We start from the raw sequence: 16,485 nt of genomic DNA, 5'->3' as shown, positions 1-16,485 counted from the left end.
TTTGTATTAAAGCAAATCTGAAGTCTAACCAATTTTATCATTTCCCTCATTGTATTAATTTTACATAGTACAAAATTCTCTTATTTAAGCAATTTGAAAAGAAGAATATGAAGTTCCACATGAAGCCAGCATCACACATTTTGCCTAACAGGAAATACACCCTTATCAGATATTTTAAAGCTTGACGTTTTCAATAAGAGCTTAATTTGTACTTAATGTTTCAGAGTTCACACGAAGCTTTCGGACATCTGGATTCCAGTTCAGGGTTTATTTGCATACAAAAATATATTATAATGGAAAAAAGCATTGAAAGTTCTCAACTATATAAAATTACAAATATATTTTCATAAAAGCAACTTTAAATTAAAATTCAAGCTATGTTTTAAAGCAAAATACAGCTGTAACACTGAAGTTATCTTATTCCATCTGCTGCAAAGTAACAAAACTGATGTTGCCAGTTAAATACTTGTAGGAGTTTACAAAGGTTATGTTCAGAAGGTGAATATCTGGGGTAGCAAAGTTATCAGACAAGGGCAGCAGTTCAGTGATTGATGTCGCTTATCCTTCAGAGGACATTCATAGGCAAGCACAATGCCAAAGATTCATTTCACATACCTGGAAATACAAAACAAGATCATTAAGTCCTATATTAAACAAGATTGCATGTTGTTGACATACCAGACACCCTATCTACACTCAGCTTGCTAGACTGCCTGACAGGCCAAAATTATGCCTTTTTTTAATTAACACAAGAGCCAAAAGGTTAGCATGTAAAAGTTTGAGGCGATTACTGTTCTAACAAGTGCATTAGGCTTGAAAAGACATCTGTACAAAGTTCAGTGTAACTTCAAGCATATAAATACAACAACTCCTTAAAAATGTGATGATAAATATCAGATGGAAGTTGGTCTCTTTCCTCAGAATTTCCACGTATAATAAAGATAGCGTATCACTGTAAGACAAGTGACACTGTATAAATGAGACTCTGCTGAAATAGCTCGAGATTTGCTTAGTTGGGAGAAAAAAATACACCAAAACCACTACAGCAGGTGGCAATCCCTGGCTTCACCTTAGATGTGCCTTGCAAGGGGACAATGAAACCAATACACTATAGGCAGCCCCTGAAGAGTTAGCTGCAACACGGCTGTGCAAGACACAGCAATGTCAGTATTTGGTGGTTTAAGCGTTTCACTGTTCTACACAAACCTTCAGACTCAGAAGTTTATCAGAAGAGCAATCAGTCAACGAGGTTTCAGTGGTAAAGATGGAGTTAGCTCAAGCATGTGTCCATGACAGAAGTCAGGAAACTAGAAATATATTTTAAGTAAGAGAAGTGAAACCAGGATTAAGATACAAGACAACAGGGAAGTAGGAAGCTCATAAGGGCAGCTGTCTTGAGTTAAGTCCAAGGCAGATGGCCAAGGCTTCAAGAATTACAGGGAAGGGAAAATACCTAATGAATACAAGAAACTCTCAGTTCATAGTTTATTGGGGGGGGTTGTGCATGCTGCTGTTTAGGTCTAGTCCTACAATTTGTTGTTTTGGGCTCTATAGTCTGGTTCCATACAAAAAAAACCCAACCACCAAACAGTATCATGTCTGTAACAGCACAGGAAGAGGCAGAGAGAATAGGCAGAGTACATGGTTGGGAATAGGAGGGCATTTTTTTAGTTTTGATTTTTTCTTTAAAAATCATAGTGAAGAACCTAGTACTGTAACCGGAAAATACAATTTCTAGATAGTGACAGAAAAAGTGATCTAAATTCCATTTCTGGTAAAGACAAGAACAAACAGGATTTTGACATTTAATCTAAGTCAATAGATACAGATACCTGCTCCTTAATTCTTTCATAAAGCAAAGTCTAGAATAAAAAGGTTTCCCTCACCTCCAGTTACTCCTCCAGTTACCCAGCTTTATAATAAAGAAACAAAGCCCCACTTTTTAGCTGAGTTTTGAGTATTTAAGAAAGTGATGTTTACTTGATCACTACACTGTCAAGGAGGGGTGAATTGCAGCTGCCTCAGAGGTGGGGACAGAGGTTCATCGGAGTACAGCCTTGGTCACATAAGCTAAACTGCATGCCTTGAACATTCAGGCAAAGACCAGAATTTAGTCCATTTTACCTTCTTATCCACATAAAGATCCATAGGACTAGCAAACTAAAATGAAGCCACGTTATATAAAACTATTGCTACCCTTTTTCCCTTCTCCCTCCTCCCATACATTGGTTTTCATCACTCTTTGTGATGTGTTTTCATCACTCCCCAAGTGAGATGCAGCCTACTAATAAAAACCTACTTACTTGCTAGTGTCCTGTCAAGATCAGCAATGAAGTCTTCCAGTTCTTTTGTGTCTCCAAGCTTTGCTGCAAAGTAAGAGACAGCCGATACTGCTTAAACATGACATATTTCTCTGGCCAAAAGAAACACTGGAACCACACAATCCCCCAAATCATTTTCAGTGGTATCAAACATGCTGTGGATTATTTTCAGGTACGTTCAATAGGGTTGCTGCAATGTCCAAATACATTCTTAGAAAACAGGGGAGACTGAATTAAAATTCTAGTTTATAGTTTTCCATTTGACAGAAGCAAAGCAGAGCAATCCTCTGTTTAGTTTCCTTAAAAAGCAGAGGCTGAAGTGGAGAAAAAAAAGCGGTATGTCAACTAATCCATATCCTTGCTAGTGTGGGAGTCTTCCTTATTGCATGTATTCAGATACTGCATTCACAGCCCTAATCAAACCCCACCCAGTCAGCTCCCAGTTCCTACACAAATCTAAGCCTCTTAAATCATGTCAGTATCACTGGTTTGCTGTGATGTCAGATCCTTTGATCTTGGTCCATACACTACAAATTTGGATCCAAACATCCACCTAAATTTCCACTCCTGAGAACACCACTGCTTCCATTCAATCTAGTTTTACTGCAAGTGGCTTCCTTATCTCATTTCTGTGGTCTATTCCAAGCCGGTTTCAACTCTATTTCTGTCTTTTTGTCTTCTCATCAGGAAGAGCATCTTAACCTTTAGTGTAATTCCTTGCCAAGTATTTCCTGCCAGTTTAACTGAACTCTTTTTTGCTACTTCTTAACTATTACTCATTATTTCTCCCTCGTATCGTGCTGATTATAAAGAAAGCATTTAACTTGTTTTTTTGTGACTGGTCACCGTGGAAAAGACATGAAAGCATGAAAAGGTCTTGAGCATGCATCCGAAAAGACTAGTTGTAACGAAAGCACCATGTAGTACATATGTATGACTGTTCATTTATCAATACGTCTACTCCAGAGTTAATTTAAGTTCACCTGAATGAAACAAGCTCCTGGGGAGTTAGATCAGCTGCAAGACAGAAACCACTTTGAAACAGCATAGCTGCAAAGGAGGAAGGAATTACTAATACACGGGTTGTATCAGCAGTGCAAGGTCTGTATGGATCTAAGTAATCGTGTTAACTTGAATGGCAGCATATAGCTTCGGAGGAGTCACCTACTGCACCCCTGCATTCAGGCTAAGTATTTCTGTATATAGATGGGACACTTAAGCTACTTAGGTGCTTCAGTAAGAAGTAACACAAGTTAATTGTGAAGAATTCTGTAAGGTGTACCACAATTCCTGATCAACCAAAAGAACTCTAACACAGTTGGGTGTTTCAAAATCAGAATAGTTGCTGGGTGACCTGTGAAGAAGTGTGGATGCAGTGTGCTATCACTGTTTGTGATCAACGCAATAATACTTGCATCTGTAGTCTGCTTAACAGCAATCCTTAGTTTTGTTGTCATTTTAAAAAAAAGAGAGTCAACACATGCATGTGAATCCTGGCTCACAGAAAGAAGCCTGTAGAGTTGAGAATTAGGAAGAAATGTCAACAGTTAAAATTAAGTTTACCTTTACATGGAGTTACTGATGGAGATGGCAAGCTTGGAGTAGATGCAGTTGGAGAGTTAAGCTTTTCATCACTGAGGCTGAAACTATTTCTGTAGAGCGAATCTGCACCTGTAAAAAAGTTACATTATAAAGTAAAATTAACACCTTCTGCAATTTTGCAATAGAATTAAAAAGAGAGAAATGGGACATTTCCTACATGGGCTTCAACATCTGGAGAACTCAAATTTACAGACTTTAAAGCCAGAGGGACAAATAATTCATCTATTGTGTGAAGGCTGTTGTTACCACACCTACTGTTAAAAAGCAAGCAGTCCTAGGCCCAATCCTCACCCCCCAGTAAGGAAAGTGTCAGCTTTCCCTGCAGTCAGCATCATTTGGAAAATATTACAAGAATGGTAATTATCCCACATCCACTAAATTAGGCATGGTATGACCTGCCTGATTCACAATATTCTGGGAAATTCTGGTTACCTGAATTTTTCAAAAGCTATTAAAAAAGCTGAATAAAGAGCTCCAGGACAAGGACAGTCCCCGAGAACAGGGAATATATTCAGTGTTGTCCTCATCCCTGAAGCAAACTCACCCATTTCTCCATACTCTGCTGCTTCAGATCTTGTGTTCTAGATAAATTGTATGGCATTTTTAAATTTTCTTTTATTCTGTAACACTCTGGAGTTCAAAGCAGTAAATCTGTACACAAGATGTTCTGCAATCTTATTTCAGGTGGTCTTTCAAAGAAAGCTTTTATATGCCATGGAAAGCAACGGGAAAGGTTCCAATATCGTTCTAATGTTCTTGGATTTTAGATAAGGCCTTAAGTTTCAAAAGTACCAAAAAAAACTTATTTTTATCTTGCCTCTTTTCATAAAAAGAGTTCCACAATGCACAGTGCACACAAAGTTATTAGTCATGGCTCCACTGGAAGGAGGAATTGTCATTGTGTTGGAGACACTAAAACTGCTGGTTCCTGTAGTTTTCAGCCAGTGACCTGAAAACTGTAGTTCTACAAAAAGAAACCATTGTAATATGAACATGGCAATGATCTCCCTTTATTTGGCACATTTGCTAGGAAATAAATTTGCATCTCATTATATGGGGTGGTGACTACCACTGCTTGCCATTGAGGCCAGCAATTTTGCCCACCAGCAGCACATGTACCATTTGTACTTGGAGCCCCAGCCTAGGAGGTGGTTACACTGCATTTAGTCCATCCAAGTCAGAAGTGTCACACTGCCTTGGATGCCTGTCCCATTTGCTATGCCAGGAGATGACTGCCTTAGTTAAATTAAGGGTGTCTTGCTGAATTAGCAAAAGGGGGCAGGACCACAGCTCACTCTGCCAAGATCTGCACATCTACACCTTCACTGAACACCGCCACGATGTTTGCAGATATCAAACGCAGAGACCATCCCCCAGCTGACTACTCCTCTACCATAAGTTCCCCCTGTCTTTGGGAAGAAGAGCGTGTCTACACCCCATCTCCTCTAGCCTGCAGTCCTTACCAGCATAAAACCACCTTCCACAGGAGTATACAGGTACAGTGACAAATCAGACCAGACAGGACAACTGCATCCACTAAGCCTATCAGATGTTTCCTCAGCCATAGGCTGATTGTCTGTTTGTTTTTCTGTGCTAGCTTCCAAGCCTACCTCTGTTGCAATACACACTGAAGCGGCCTGCATGAGAAGCTTCAACCTGGAATATTTTCCTCTTTTGCATGCATGTTGGCCCACCACAGTACTGTTATCTTTCACAGTTTACTCTGCAATCAGCTTGGATCCTGTTCCAGCAAACGCACATGCTACCTGCAGCACCGTGCAAATGTGAGCGATGACGTGAGTGACATCAGTTACCTGGGACTATTGCTTGCCCGAATCAGCCACCAGTTGGTATTTCTTGTTTAGAAGGAGGGGTATGCTTCTTCATGCTAGCTTTTTATTGTAATTTCTTTATCTTCACTCTTAAGTGCCTGTTCTCCTCTCTAAACCCGAGCAGATCAAAACCAATCTACTTGAAACATCAGATGTAAGAAAGATTTGAGGAATACAATGCAGAATTGAGATAATTTTAGATAGAAAAATGGAAAAATAACCTATTTTAAAATTAGCTCCTAAAACCATAAAAAACAACCTAAGGGGGCTAAAAATCTGACACTGCTCTGCAATGATGTGTGTCACCAGTACTATACAATATTGTCCTGGTTTCGGCAGGGATAGAGTTAATTTCCTTCCTAGTAGCTGGTACAGTGCTGTGGTTTGGATTTAGGATGAGAACAAAGTTGATAACACACCCATGTTTTAGTTGTTGCTAGGTAGTGCTTACACTAAATCAAGGACTTTTCAGCTTCCCATGCTCTACCAACTGAGAAGGCTGGAGGTGCACAAGAAGTTGGGGGGGGGCACAGCCAGGACAGCTGACCCAAACTGGCCCAAGGGACATTCCATACCATATGACATCATGCTCAGTACATAAACTGGGAGAAAGCTGGCCAGGGGGGCCGCTGCTCGGGGACTGGCTGGGCATCAGTCGGCAGGTGGTGAGCAACTGCACTGTGCATCACGTGCTTTGTGTATTATTATTATTATTTTATTTCAATTCTTAAACTGTTTTTATCTCAACCCACGAGTTTTTCCTCACTTGTGCTCTTCCAATTCTCTCCCCCATCCCACCAGGGGACGGCAGGGGGGAGTAAGCGAGTGGTTGTGTGGTGCTCAGTTGCCGACTGAGGTTAAACCACAACAGTCCTTTTTGGCACCCAATGTGGGACTCAAAGGGTTTGAGATAACAACAGATTAACCAGAACTTATTAAGGAATTTATATCTCTTAACAGTTGTGGGTGACCATGTTGGTTCCTCTGTTCTCAATATTGATTTGTCTAATCTGCATCGTGCTCTTTTTTTGCTGTACATGTTAGAGATTGGTGTTGGCTTTTGCAGTTGGCTGTGGTCTGCAGTGATTAGTGATGTTTTGCCTCGGAGGTTTATTTTTAACACACTGACCTTGGGCTTAAGTTGGTATCTGAGTGCCATACTGAAGCCATTACTGTACTTCAGATACCACTTTGTGGAGACAACTAGCAATTACAGTTCTTCCTCTGAGAATTTTTCTATGGAAGAAATACAGAATGGCAGTGTCGCTACCTTCTTCTATGATGTTTCCTCCTTCATTACAGTAACTTTTCAGTATCTTGAACATCCTTGGGTAGTTAAGATACTTCTATTGGTATTTCTTTGGAATATTGTTTCAGTTTTGTCTAAAGTTAATAAGCAATTTAAGAATATCATCCAGAGATCTGCCCCAAGGCTGGATAGTTATGAGTGGCAGGGTGTGTGGGACAAGATGGGCAAGTACCTAGGCCAATGGGCACCCCCAGTGTTTTGGAACTTCACCCCTGAGCAAGTGCAGAATCCTGAAAAGTTAGTAGAATATTTGGACAAAGTATGCTGTCACCCTGGCAACTCCAGAGAGATGCAGATCATTGCAACGTGCTGGGGCCTGGCCCATGCCTACCGAGCCCTGTTCAACACCATTCAGTACCCTCAAAGGGAAGAGAAGGTCTCTGGCTCTGACGGTAAAACGACACGCACTGCGGCTACTCTGACTCTGGCAACAGGCCCTGCAGCCACTCAGGTAACGTATTTGAAAAGAGCAGAACAAGAACTTTCAAATTATTTCATATTTTAAAGGTTTTAGAGCTAGTTGAATTAATAAAAAATAATCCAAAGAACAATGGTTACAAAACCGAGTGTACTTTTGATGTAGAGTCTATGCTACTAGTACCCAGGCACCAAATGTAGCAATGCTGGGAATTTATATTACAAACCAATCCTTCTCATACACCAAATCCAAAGCTCCAGTTGCTCTTATATACAGCTGGAATAAAATGTTCTTTTTGTGAATGCTTGTGAGGGCAACTCAAATTACAAAAGTTTTAATAAGCCATTTAAATTGGTTGCAAACTATTCAGACAATTCTTTTTATTTATATCCATGTACACAACCGAGCTAGCAGTCACCTTTGATTCTTTTTGTGGTTTTCTCTCCACATTCCTTCTATAAGCAGTTGAAAGTACTGACTGCTCACCTCGCAATGTATTGAAACCAGAAAATGTTACTTCATTCTGGCTTCCACAAACCTTATGCTGGAAAATATTTACAACTGGGCAAAGAGAAAATAAGACAGAACTGTTGCTTTAAATATCTGAATGTTTTTCATCCAGTTTCAAAAGGTGAAATGTTTTCACAAAACAGTGTTATTTTCTAATGGGTTGCAATGTTAACAGTTTCAGGAAAATATCAACATTTATCTTTCTCAAAAAGCAAAGACATATTTTAGCTACTGGCTTTGGCTTACACATGCCACCAAGCAGCAGAAATTCTGGTGATGGAAGGAGGAATGCATTGACTCCCCTGTCAAGGTCATTATAACTGCTGAAAACAATGTACTGCTAAAAAAAATACTTGTGATATCTATCGCACAAAAATATCCGCTTTGGCAGAGCGTGGCTGTAGGGCAGAAAGCTCTGGGAAAAGGACACTTCAGTCCTTGCTCTCTACCAGCTGCCACAGCCAAGATTTGCTCATGCACCTCCAATAACGGCCCTTGGAAGAATTCCACTGCCACACAAATACAACACCCCCTGCAACCCAATAACCAGAGGCTGAGCCAAGGATCTCTCATCGCTGCTGTCCTTTCCTCATCCAGCCCCTTCTCTCCCACTGTGATGCAAGTTTATTTATCATTCATTACTTATTTTTCACTTTGTATTTTGATTCTGCTGCCTGTGCACATATATAGACTATGCCCCTCTGGCTGTTTAAAAAAAAAAAAAACAAAACACACCACTCAAACTGTCTCTTTGAAAAAAAGACCTTAAAATCGGAGAGTTAAGCTACTGAGTTGATTTACATGAGTCAAACTAAACCAATAGCTGCAAAATTAGGGGGTTGGAATAAATACGGGTGTATTTTACTTTGGCAAAGTAATCTGTAGTTAGTATTGACCTTTGCTGTTCCATTATATGGTTAAACCACAAAGAAAAACCACGGCAACACCATGTAAATATAGAATGTCCCCATGAAATGAGCAATTGAAAGGTTCTAGGCAGTAATTAACTGGAGGAGGAAAACCTCAAACTTTTCATTTTAGAACAGACAATGCAAGAGTTCAGCTGTCTGACTTCTTTAATGTTAGGCTCTTTCTAGTACCATAGTTCAGGATACAATTTTAAAGAGCACTGGAGTCGGCAAAATTTTTACTACAGTTTTCAGTGGGGAAAGTTTTAGAGGAAAAAAATAAATCACACTCCTGAAGTTCTCAAACAAGAGCTTTAAAATTCCACTTAAGTCTCTACAAGCTGTGAATTTATTATAAAACAATAGTTCAACATTTAATGAACAGACTGCACAACTCATTCCTAGTCAGAACATAGCCTACTTGCTAAAATAATAAAAAGAGAAAATCAGGAATTTCTAATGCCAACAGTAGAAGTGAGAAACATTCATGATGCAAAGAGCTTGTTTCACAATACATAAGTTGCAGCCCTCGAGGACAGTGTTTATTTTTATCATAATCAGTTACACTTGGCTGCATTGTGTATTTTTTGTGTTTTTTGCCTAGCTAACAAACATCTGTTCCAACACCAACACAAAAGTTACACCTTTTCACTATCTACATGTCTAGGCTTCATAATTTAAAATATTTCAAATCACGCAGTTACATGGAAGTTATCTAGGAAGCCTGAAATTCAGATGTACAAGCGTGCCTTCTCATTATATACAGAGCTTACCTTTCCACTCCCCCACCACACTTACTATCTGTGAGGCAGTGTTTCCAACCCCAACCTTCCCCTTTACTAATGCTTCCTTTCTAAAGTGTAAGAGAAACAGGTATGCTTGAGAGGTAAGAACAGGAAATCTTACAAAAAAGCACATTTCTCATTGAACTTAAATACCTGGAGAGAAGCCTATGCACCTGAAACTTCTGGGTTTCTTCCTTTTCAATGTATCAGTAATTTAATAAAACATTATTTCTCAAATGATTTAGAAAAAGGTTATTTCTCCATGAGAGGCTTGCTTCATTTTTTCATTATAAATACTGTATTGCCTTCTTGTTACAGACAGGCCATTAGAAGTTCGCAGAAACAATCTACCTCCTTAAAATGTTCTCCTCTTCTTCATATAGGACTAGGATTTGCTGCTAAGACCAAAGGCTCGCCTACCTCACATTCTATCTCTCATAGCGACTCATAGCAGATGCCTATAGAAGAGTTTAAGAGTGGTGCAGCCATACACTGACAGTTTCAAGATAAACCCTACCAAGTTCTAGCGATGCACAGATCAATCTTTTCTAAGACAGCAGTAGCATCTTAGCCTACAGCAGTCCCCGATGGCCCCATCCCTCCCATCGTAATTTTATCTAGTTATTTTTTGAGTATGTAAATTTTTAACATCCACGATACCTTAAGGCAATGTATTTTACAGTTTAACAATACACCATGAGAAGAAATAGCTCCCCTTATTTCTTTGAAACATGCTGATTTGAATTCCTCATACTGGGTAAGGTAGCAGTCACTTTCCTAATGTCACTTAGGATTTTCTGGAAGACTAGCTTGTCCCCACCCAAGTCATCGCTCCTTTGGGCTGACAGTCCCAGACTGTTTAGTCATTTGGAAACTATTTTATTTCTTCGGTCATTTCTGTTGCCTTTTTCTGTACCTTCTCTACAAAAGATTGCAAACATAAGCAGGCTTTTCAGGATGAGTGCTGCAGTATTAACAGTGGCTTATGCTTCATCTCTAGATAGTGGAAGCATTAGCACAACCACACAGAGACATCCATGGCACTTAACCACGAATGCTTGCGCTACACCAGGCATTGGGTGCTAACGGACACTGTGCAACCCCTTAGGAAACCTGCACCTGCTTGATTTTGAAATTATAAAATTAAGAGTTCTAGATGCACTCAAGGTCTTTTGTTGTGTATAAAAGCCAGGAGGTATTTGTCAGAAAGCATTTACACACTCCTAACAAAAACTATGAAGATACACTGCAAGCTGTATGAGTGCAAGAATTGAATCCATACATTTATTTTGCAATGCTTTTAACAGAGACTGGAAGCTGAACCTGTCTCAAGAAAATGCATCCGGAGCTAGAAGTGTGAAACATTTCTGAAAGCACAACAGATTATCGTTCTGCTTTTTGGTGTTGTTATAGCTGTGCCACAAGAAATGTTAAAGTGCTTCCCTTCACAACCTCTCATGAAGTCCAACTTTCTATTCACTACCCTAAGTCTAAACTTGGAAGACTGTCCTGACATTGCCATATACTGTACTAGCACAATGCACTGAGTGGACATACAATTTACACAGGCAAGCCTGCACTTTTCTTTGCAAGCTTATTCCAACACACAAGAAGCAAATGATATCTGTAGGAGTTTGTCAATATACCTGCATCTACACTAGTGGCTTTTGCCAGCACAGCACTCTAAACAAATCCTGTTTTATCACAACCAACATATGCTGTAAATAGCAAAGAGTCATAAGGTATCCCTCAACTTAGAAGTTTCAGCACGATTAATAACCTGAAGTACGAAGCCGTTCTACTTCGATTCGGTTGAATACATCAAGTTGAAACATAATTGGTACTCACTCACAGTCCAGCAACTCAAGAGTGTCTGTTGGAGTAACTCACCAGTTGCATCATGATTTCCAGCACTGACCCAATCAGCTGTTGTGTTAACGTAATACTTGTGGGCCAAGTACTAAGATCATCGTGAACATCTGCATGAGAGCCTTTCTATTACTGTAAGGTGTCGAGTCAGTTGTGTTATGCACAATACTAAGCCATGGCCAAGACAAACCTTGCCCAAAGATCATTTACTCAGATAACAGGACAAGATGTGGGAGAGCCAAGTAGTATCATGCCCATTTTCCACAGTACTGTCTTCAAATCCTTATTTTTTTCTAAAGAGCCTGAAATATGCTAGCTTTTGGAGCTAGGTCCCTCAAGAGGAGATTTTAAGGTCAAAAGCAATATTTGCAGGATTAACAATATTGATAAAAATCTACTGTAAATACTTCTGTTAAATTAAATGGGCTCATCCTCATGGCAGAAGCCCCAGGAAAGGAAAGGCTTTCCCTACCCTACTACGAAACAGTATTGTCTGAGTACGACCACTTGATACTGGCTACCGGCTTCTCGTAAAGTTGAATTTAAGACTGATCCGGGGGCCCCAAAACAAACAGTTGCAACAGTTTAAAATGTTACCTCCCCTTACAGTCCCACCCTAGGCTCAAAAGATATCCCTGCAGGAATGGCCAAAAGATACATATGCCTAACCTTCAGCCACACCACATCAGTTAGGAGGATTAGATTAACCAACGAACAAGAAGAGACAGTACTAAAATAGGATAGTCTGAACTGTTCTGTACACACACGACAAAGTGTACTTGCAATAGTCTTGGCACAGGATAACAAGATTTTACAAAGACGTAAAGAGTCTTCATGAACAAGAGGATCGTTCAAACTATCTGCAGATAATATTGTTGGAATTTCTTTTGCATTCCTACAGATTCGTGTTGTCAGAACTTGCTCTTTCAGCCCAGTTTCTCCTTGATCCTGCAGTGATGTTTAACCTAAGCATTACCATGGGAAAAGCAAAGTCATGAATTCAGCACTGCATTTGCACTAAATGATAGAGACCAAAGGAAATGTGAACCTAGGGGAAAAGAACTTGAGTTTGAACAGAAAGAGCCTGGCTAAGTATTCTATTCTTAAAATAGATCTAGGGAGTGTATCTGTATTACATCAGACACTGGAGCCTGTTTTATAAAAGGAGCTCTTTATAAATCTGCAACTCCTCTCCAATCCTACTATAGCTTAAAAATAAGAAGTTGTCTGCACTGAATGATGCCTTTAGGAATAAGAGTTTTACTGGGTCTGCTCTGAGAAACGAGGAGAGCCAGCTAATTTTCTGTCTCCCTTCCCTTAAACATATCCTCATATGCTTGACACTGCTGGATGCCAACAGGTCACTCTTAGTGCACCTCCTGGTCCAGTATATGCCAGTCTCCAGAAGACTGTGACTTCCGATTTCTCCAGAGCCACTTTTCACATGATGCATCACCTCAGAAGGAACCCCAGCACAGGACAAGTTCCTCATACAAGATCCTTGAGGACCTTTTGTATAGAGCCATCAAACCCTGTCTATCCTGCTATCCTCTTAATGTCTTTAGCCTAAATCAGTGCAGGTTTCTGACACCGATTTTTATTTCCCAGATCTTCCTGAAGATCTGGTCTGCCAATTTGTATGAGCACGCTGTTTCTCACTAGGCCTCCTGCCCTGTCAGAGAGCACCATCTTCCTCAAAAGGCCCTTCCTGTCCATCCTAAAACAGCTATTTTAAGCACTGTTCAAGATTTAAGTTTTCTGAACCACAGCAGATATGCTAAGCAACTACAGATGTCTTTATCCATGCAAGAAGAGTAAGTTCTTGATACTGTTTTGGTTTTTTTCTTGTTTTCTCAACAGTGGATTATTTTACTAGATAGAGAATCTTCACTCTACCAATTTAAGTGTCTCATTTCTGGTAAAATTATGTGAGAGGTTAATATATTACAATACTGAACACTGCACAAAAAATAGTAACACTAGGGCTGTACTGCTGCAGATAATAATAGACTTAGATTTACAACACGGCTCACGTGTTGTAAATCAGCTTGACTCAGTAAAGGCAGACCTCACCTTACGCACCCTCAACCATCCAAAAGGCTAGTGTCCAGCCTAAATCAGGTGTGCATTTCTAAGCCTCTCTCAGAGGGAAAGAGATACTTGCAAGGAGTGGTTCAGCCACTACATTATGAAACAACAGAGCAGCATCTGGATCCACATGCCCCCACTGACTACAGAAAAAACAACCTCAAAGGTACTGCTAGGCAAGGTATCGAAGTTCAGGGCAGGTAAAACATTACCTGTCAATGAAATGAAATGAATCTACCCATGATGATGATAATCTCCATGATAATATGGAGAAACTATACTCTCACAGCTTAAGCACTAGGAAGATTATATTAATGTTTCAGCGCTAAGTCAACAGACCTGCGTGGTAAACCACTGAACTGATAAAGATGCACAACAAAAATTAAAGGAGCAATTTTATTTTAAGTCTCTGAAAAATAGATAAGCTTCTTACAATTGCCTGTACAGTTTAGGAACTAAAAAACTGGGTATAGCTTGTTTCTAGCAGAACTTACTTCTGACAAAGTAGCCCTTGAGCCTACTGCTCCCAAGGAGAACAGCAGTTTCCCGCCTCACTGTCTGGAAAAGGAAAGATGTTTTTTCTCCCTGACTAGCAAAAAAATAAGAGGGGTAAAACTTTTTTCCAAGTTAACTAGAAAAAACTTAGTTCCAATTCTATGTTTTCTTGCTCACAGCAGGTCATGAGTCAGTATCTGCTTCCCACCCTTCTTTTGCTATGTTCTGCACACACCGTTCATATACGTCCAGTATACTTGGCGCAGGCTAGCTTAAAATTATCACCTCCGAAACAGTGATAAGTCTAAACCAGAAACCTGGATGAGTTTCAATCTCTTCTGGAAAACGCACTTTAGTTCAATCTCTTTCAACTGATACTTCAGCTACCGAGATACAACGGACGGTCCCTGTTAACCGAAGAGACACCACACCACACCACACACACACCCCGCTCAAGACGCCGGGATGCCTCGGCGTTTCAGCAGCCGGCTGGCAGCTTGACCTTCTCCTGCAGCGAGTTCTCCGGCCTTATCTGCTCAGGATCCGACCTTGGTGTGGCTTCCCTCCAGCGGCTCCCGCCCTCCCTCCCTCCTCTGCTGTTCAACACCAGGAGAATAAAACCAGCGGGGCCAGACTTCGCATCCTTGCGACTTCTAACGCAAGAAGTAAATGAAAGAGCAGGTATTATTAAAAAAAAAAAAAAAAAAAAAAAAAAAAAAAGCCGGGTTTCTCGTTCGGTGATCCCTGCCTCTCTCAAGGAGCGGTCGTGCTAGTTTAACACCCGCTTTTGACACCCCCCCCCCGCCCCCGCCAGGGACGGGGCACGGCCGGGACAGACGGACCGACCGACGGACACTCACTCTCTGAGTCGCTGAGGCCGCTGCCGTCGCTGACGCTGGCGCTGCTCCGCCGCTTCATGCGCTCCAGGTGCTCGCCGTAGTGGAAGCGGCGCCGGCCGGCAGGGCAGGAGAACTCCGCCAGCACCGCGTCGAACTCCCCCAGCGCCTCCGCCAGGCCCCCGCCGCCGTCCTCCCCCAGCGCTGCCGGGCGGCGGCAGCAGCGTGAGGGCTCGCCGGGCGCTGCCCGCCTCCGAACCCCCGCGCTGTGAGGGCAGACCCGCGACCCGCCGCCCGCCCCCCCACACCCCTCGACGGCCCGAGCCCCCCACCCCGGCGGAGGGAAGGGGAAAGGGTCCCGCCGCGCCCCCTCAGCTCGCCGCTCCCACCTTGACCCGCCGGCCGCTGGGCCTGAGGCGATTTCATGGCGGCGGCGGGCGGAGGTGCCCCGCTCTCGCCCCTGTCTCCCGCCGCCAGCATGGGCGGCCTGGCCCCGCCGCCGCCTCCTCTTATAGCCCGCCGGGGCTGGGGGCTGAGGCGGAGGGGGCGGGAGGGGGAGGCGGCACCGCGGCCCGGCCCGGCCCTGCCCTGCCCTGCCCGCCGCGGGGGACCGGGCGGGCGGTGCAGGTGCGCCCTGGTGAGGCGGGGGGGGCAGCCCCACGGCCTGCAAGACGGCATGGATGCTTGGCCCGAGACTGGGGTTTTCAGACAACTTGAGGCCCTCTAGCAGTTCACCGCTACCGCAAGTGGGAAGTATCGCCCCTCGTCCTCTGATCGTCACTCCCGGCAGCGCGATCGTGTCTCATTCTGGCTGATTTTGGTTTGCTAATCCCAACTATTTGTGGTTCAGGAGGGGATGTCTGCACTGGCTTTGTGCCGGGCTGCTGGTGGAGGGTACAATGAGCACCAGAGCCAGCTGCAAGGAGGGAATCACAAAAACACATGACCAGACCGTCCTTGCCCAGCCCCATGGCTGCTAGTCGCCGTGGGTACAGAGCAGGACGAAGAGGCAGCAGCCTGCCTTCTGTTGCTTGATTTACACTTGCAGTGAGCCTGTGGCTTCGCATGCAGCAGCAGTGCCGCGTCAGCCATCGCCGGGAGCCGGTTCCCCATCGCCATCGCCGCACGCCTGCCCGCCACCCCGTGTTGTGCTGGCATCTGTCTGTGGTTATTGCTCAGCTCGATCCGTTAGCGAGCTGTGAACACAGCCATGGGGGCAGCTGGGCCGGTTTGTTACAGAGGGTGACCTGAGGAGAGGAGCAGATGGCGGGGGTGACACGGGGAGCTGCTCACGCACAGGGAGCCGCGGCCCCAGCTGCGTCAGCCAGGGCATTCTCCAGTGGAGAGGTGTCCTTGTTCTTAGGAGAAAGATATTAGCACTTGTCCTGAAGTCAGGTTAACCTGATGTTTATACATGCCATAGCTACTGAATATTGCTCTTGTGCTGTCTCTCACTCGTTTTAAATAAAAGCTGTCTGAGCAGCTAAAATACCAGTTCTGTTAAATACCCAT

At 42.7% G+C, this 16,485-nt stretch overlaps 1 protein-coding gene across 1 annotated transcript; it reads right to left on the bottom strand.

Moving 5' to 3' along the window:
- Window positions 1-220: 220 nt before the first annotated feature.
- RGCC (regulator of cell cycle) lies at window positions 221-15,426 on the bottom strand. Its single transcript, XM_076363280.1, has 5 exons — window positions 15,363-15,426; window positions 14,998-15,177; window positions 3,885-3,992; window positions 2,304-2,366; window positions 221-615 (listed from the first exon to the last, which is right to left on the bottom strand). The coding sequence occupies exons 1-5, from the start codon at window positions 15,397-15,399 to the stop codon at window positions 608-610; spliced, it is 396 nt and encodes a 131-aa protein (XP_076219395.1). The 5' UTR covers window positions 15,400-15,426; the 3' UTR covers window positions 221-607.
- Between the last annotated feature and the right edge of the window lie 1,059 nt (window positions 15,427-16,485).

The sequence above is a fragment of the Aptenodytes patagonicus genome, chromosome 1 (assembly GCF_965638725.1).
Source record: "Aptenodytes patagonicus chromosome 1, bAptPat1.pri.cur, whole genome shotgun sequence".
Classification (NCBI taxonomy): Eukaryota; Metazoa; Chordata; class Aves; order Sphenisciformes; family Spheniscidae; genus Aptenodytes; species Aptenodytes patagonicus.
This window is presented reverse-complemented; position numbering and strand designations above follow the sequence as displayed.